The sequence below is a fragment of the Myotis davidii genome, unplaced genomic scaffold (genome assembly GCF_000327345.1).
Source record: "Myotis davidii unplaced genomic scaffold, ASM32734v1 scaffold447, whole genome shotgun sequence".
Taxonomy (NCBI): Eukaryota; Metazoa; Chordata; class Mammalia; order Chiroptera; family Vespertilionidae; genus Myotis; species Myotis davidii.
Genome location: NW_006297827.1, coordinates 363,564 through 369,109, shown reverse-complemented (window position 1 = coordinate 369,109; position 5,546 = coordinate 363,564). Strand labels below are relative to the sequence as shown.

General features: G+C 37.4%; 1 protein-coding gene across 1 annotated transcript in view; it reads left to right on the top strand.

Annotated features, from left to right (window-relative positions):
* The window catches only part of FRY (FRY microtubule binding protein), a 409,004-nt gene that overhangs the window by 107,910 nt on the left and 295,548 nt on the right, over positions 1–5,546 (top strand). The window contains exons 5-7 of the mRNA XM_015570438.1: positions 3,552–3,642; positions 3,850–3,929; positions 4,036–4,116. Of these exons, the coding sequence (XP_015425924.1) occupies positions 3,552–3,642; positions 3,850–3,929; positions 4,036–4,116 (252 nt within the window). The remainder of the gene's footprint in view (positions 1–3,551; positions 3,643–3,849; positions 3,930–4,035; positions 4,117–5,546) is intronic.

Here is a 5,546-nt window from a genome sequence, read left to right as displayed (position 1 = left end):
GTGCTGCTATGTACATAGGGGTGCATATATCCTTTCTGATTGGTGTTTCTGTTTTCTTGGGATATATTCCTAGAAGTGGGGTTACTGGGTCAAATGGGAATTCCATTTTTAATTTTAAGGAAACTTCATACCGTTTTCCACAGTGACTGTACCCGTCTGCATTCCCACCAGCAGTGCAAGAGGGTTCCTTTTTCTCCGCATGCTCTCCAGCACTTGTCATTTGTTAATTTGTTGATGATAGCCATTCTGACAGGTGTGAGATGGTACTTCATTATCGTTTTGATTTGTATCTCTTAGATGATCAATGACTTTGAGCATGTTTTCATATAATACATTTATCTTTTTAAAAAAAGATTATTTCAAAAGAAACTAGATTTCTCCATATGAATTGGTTATGCATGTTTTTATGTATTTAAAGACAGTAAACTGAAATCGCTCAGAAAATCAGGTATTAATTACTACTTATAAGTAATTTATCCCTTTCATTTTTCTTGACACTCCTAATATTTTTTAAATATAGACATCTCTTGAAATAGGAGACTGTAATTTTACCAAATTACAATTCATCCAAACTTGTAATATCATTTTACAATGTATGTGACTTTATGCAATATTCAATCATTTATTTATCATTTTATTTGGGGGAAAAAATTTTTAAAGAGGGAATTTTTATTGAAACATAATTCACAAACAGTAAAATTTACCCATTTCAAGTGTATAATTCTGTGTTTTTGGTACATCCATGAGGTTATGCAACCACCACCACTGTCTAATTGCAGAACATTTTCACTGTCCCATAAAGGAACTCCATACCAATTAGCAATATCTCTTCATAAATACTTTTTTAATGTATCAAATTTTACAGGTAGAAATTCAATTCTTGTGTCTGAAAATTGAGACTGTGTGGTTATTAAATTAATGGTATCATTTTATTATATTTCTCACATTACCTGTTAGATTATGAAGAGACATTATTAAAACTTTCTGGAGGTAGGAAGTGGGATGATTTTGTTGAGTTGACTTTAGTGAGTTTTAGTTTTGTTCCTTGATTTTGTCAGAACTTAGTTACTAAAATTAGATTTTTCATTAATTGATTGCTTTATAGATTGAAAATAATAGGTTGTTTTTTTTTATCATGTTACTGATTATTTTCAGGAGATCAAAGTAATCACAGGGATCAAATACAAAATCAGGACAGCAAAATTCAACTCAGTAGCATTTGAAAGTTTAAACAAGAAAGGGCGTGTATGTGTTTGGGAGAAAGCCAACAGAATCAGGGTCTCCAAAGCATAATACAACCAATAATGTGAGTTTCTCGTACTAAAAAAAAAAGAAAAGAGGAGCTTTCAGGAGAAGCATGAACAACTGAAAACAGTCAAATGTGACAAGTGTGTATTTGGGTTATGTTTTCTAGGATTAATATAATATCAACATTTTGACTGCCAAATAAATTTGTCAAATGCCTCTGGCTCCTGAAAGTTAGACCTCAAACAAGCAATAAAGTTGAATTCATTATTGGAAAAGTATATGTCTTACTTTTATTTGAAAGTATCATGGGCTTAATAAATAAAAAAGACTTAAGAGTTTAAAAAATATTTTTCTACCAAGAACTGCTACTTTCTCAAGGTCCTCTGGCCCCTTTTGAAGACCCTGATGAGCCATCCAACACAAACATTTTCTCTCTACTACTGCTGGCCATCTTTGGGAGTTCTCCTTCCATTTGGTCATTAAGCTTCTTGTTCCCATATTCCATGATATAATCTCTAGGTTAGATGTGTGAATGCCCTCTTTTTAAATGTATTTCCACATATTTTCTTCTTTCCCAACTGGCAGTAGCACTTTCTTCTTCTGGTGGGTCTTGAAGGGCTTCTGATAGATGGTTCTGTTCAGTTCACTTCTCCTCCTTCTGGCAGGACTGTTCATAAATGATCCTGAATGAAGGAGTTCTGACCCTGTCACTACATTTCCCCTTGAAAGTCAAGGCTGCAGCTTCCCTTGTTAACCCATCCTGTCATCCACCAGCCTTAATTTGACTTGTTGATGGTTACAGAGCTCCTCCAGAAGTTATTTTTTACAGCTTAAATATCATCTTCCTTTCTGCTCATTTCCTCTGGACTAAAGACAAAAAATTTTCATATTTAAAATATTCTTGACTTGTTTTGAAAATATGCCTGACAAGTCCAAATCCTGCCATTCTTTCTCATTGCTTTATTTAATATTAGAGGCCCAGTGCACGAATTGGTACACATTGAAAGGAAATTAATTAGAACGTGGCCGGTGGGGTGGGACTGGGCAAGAGGAGCCAGACATGCCCTGGAGCCAACCTCCTGCAGTCCCTCCCTGGCCTGCCTCACCTGGTGCGGCGCCAGGGCTCGAAGGGTGTCTGCAAGAGTGAGCGGGGTCTTTCTGGCAGGTGTGGTCCCTCAGCCTGGCCTGTAGGGATTGGGCTGAAACCGGCAGCCTGACATCCTCCAGGGTGTCCAGAGTGCAAGGGGGCACTCTGCGAAGTTGCTGTTGCTCGGCAGCTCCTGTGTTGAGCATCTGCCCCCTGGTGGTCAGTGCGCATCATATTTACCAGCTGGTCGCTTAGCTTTTTATATATATAGATACAAGTATTGTGCAATTGTGTGTTCGAGAGAGTAAACTGCTTTATCTTATTTAGTACTCAAGTAAACCTTTATATGATTGCTATTATTATTTCCATTCATAGATAGGGACATTACTGATAAGTAGAAGAAGCATAATTTTAACTCAGGACTGGTTCACACCAAAGCCAATGCTCTTAGCCACTATTCTTGCTTCTCTGCCAGGGAACTCAGCAATCATTTCATTTTTCTTTCTTTGTTTAATCGAAAGTAGTCCTCAGTCAGTATGTTAAATAAGCATAAGATATGGGAGAGACTTATATTTCCATCCTTCTGGCAGTGCTAGTTTTGCTCCCCAACTTTGGAATGAGTTCAAATAACTCCACTTTGCCTCTTTTACCTCTTTTTCCATCTGTTTTTCAGTCTCTTTCTTCCAATACCGTCTCACTTCTTCTTTCCTCTTTTCATAAATATCAAGGGACAAAGGTCAAGAAGAATGGGACAGGGCAAAAAAAAAAAAATAAATGCTGATCCTTTCTTCACCCCTATAGTTCGGTTCCAATTGCTAATCATGTTATGTCCTTACATTATTTAGCTCCTTTCACAAGATGCTTTCACTGTACACCTCTAGTATGGTAACTCTGTCTTGTGTTTGTGTCCACTTTACAGATGATAGAATTCCTGGGTTGAAACATACCTTAGAAAAGCTGACAAGATGGGGTTATAGATTCACAAATAGCTACTCAAGTTGGCATGGTTGAAAATGTAAAATTTGCAGTCAAATATTCTGATTCAGTGTTTGTTCACTGTTCAGTGTTTGCTTCAGCAAATACTGTATTTACCACTGCAATCGTGTAATATCAAAAATGGCTTGCAGCCCATTGGGATGAGTCCTCAGTTTTTAATGAATTATATCACTCACAATATCTTCAATGCCAATTAATGTGACTTTTTAAAATTTTACAGTGATGAACAGCAGCGAGATTATTTAATGGAAAGACGGGACCTCGCCATTGATTTTATTTTTTCTTTAGTATTAATAGAAGTTTTAAAACAGGTCAGTATTTTAATGTTACTTTTATGTATGATTTACCTATCTGAAAGCTACTTAAGTTTTTAATTGTTTTTGAATTTCAAGTACTGAGTCATATGAATTATATTTATTAATTGCTAAAGTCCATATACAGTTATTGGAAATACTCTTATTGATTTGATCTTTAATATTCCCTTCAAATTAAGAGCCATCTCTTTTTTTTTTTTCCAGATTCCACTTCATCCTGTATTAGACAGTTTAATACATGACGTTATTAACTTGGCTTTCAAGCACTTTAAATACAAAGAAGGGTAAAGTAATTTCTCACTTTAGAATTTTGACAAGATTGGGTGCTAAAACTAAATCAAGTTTTAGATGACCAGGGACCCCTAATGTGTCTAATTGTATTTTATTTAGGTACCTTGGTCCTAACACTGGTAATATGCACATTGTGGCAGACCTGTATGCAGAAGTCATTGGAGTGCTGGCACAAGCTAAGTAAGTAAATGTCAGTCAGAAACCTTTACCACAAGAACAGGGGTGTTTCTGTCAACTCATCCCATCCCTCCACCTTACTCTCAGGAAGGAGACATGAGTGAACCTACAGGAAGCTAGGGTTGTTTTGCTGTGTGTGCCCTGTCTCTGAAACTGACTAAAAGCTTCCCCAAGGCAAATACAAATCTTTTTCCAATTTGTTTGCTTTGTTATTTTTTTTCACTTGACAGTTGGGTCAGATCCTACCAAGAGTTCATGAGTTTCATGTGACTGCGTCAAATAAAGAAATGGTCTAATCAAATTATTTTTATCTTTGCCCAAATATCCCAAAGAAGTTAATCAGTTTTAAAAGTTTTGTTGTGCTAGCTTCAGCAGAACATATACTAAAATGTTTTGTTTTCTATATTCCACAAGTGGGTGATTACGATACCATCTGAGTGGGAAAATTCCATTCTAGAATGTCCCTTTACTATAGAGCTTACTTAATTCAGCTGAGCTAAAAATGTCCCATACTCTGTCATGGAAACAAGTCAGAGGAAAACTGTCATTGCTAAATTTATCTGGCCCCATAACACTACTTAGCAGGCTAGAACAAAGTGGTGTTAGATTATTAGCAATAATATACTTCTTCCAAAAGTGATGTTACACACTATTTTCCCATCTTCATCTTATTCCACCCTCAGGCAGATCGGGCAAGATCCTGAATGCCTAGTTAGGCAAAATGAGCTATGGACCTAATTGGAACCCAAGGCAAGAAGCCAGCTGAAAGTAGCAGTGATGCCCTGATCCTTGAGAAATGCAACCTTCTGAAAGAGATGTTTATCTTTAAGAGATGGAATTTCCTAACTTAGTATCATGGAAATACCCAATTTTTTTTTTAATTGAAGTACTTATTTAGCAATCTTACCTAGCCAAAACATAGACAGGAACTCAGGAATAGATCCGAAAAACTCATGGCATGACTTAATCTGACCCAATTTATCTATTTATCTGAACTACCCATTTTTTCTAACACATGAAACATGAGTATTAGATGGAAGAGAGGTAGGTACACTCATACCAGTGAGAACTGCGAAGGTCAAAGACTGACAGCAACAGAGGAAAGAAAAAACTGGCTAAAGCTTGCATTAGAACTAAACAGTAGAGTTATCTGGGCCATTTTGCAAGAGACTACATTGTACTTTATTTAATACTAGAGGCCCGGTGCACAAAAATTTGTGCATTCGGGGGAAGGGGGGTCCCTCAGCCCGGCCTGTGCTCTCTTGCAGTCTGGGACCTCTCAGGAGATAACGACCTGCTGGCTTAGGCCTGCTCCCGGGTGGCAGAGGGCACGCCCAATCCCTAGGTACAGCCCCTGGTCGGGCTCAGAGCAGGGCTGATTGGGGAGTTGGGGCACTGCCCCGTCATGCACAGAGCAGGTGTTTGTAGAAAAA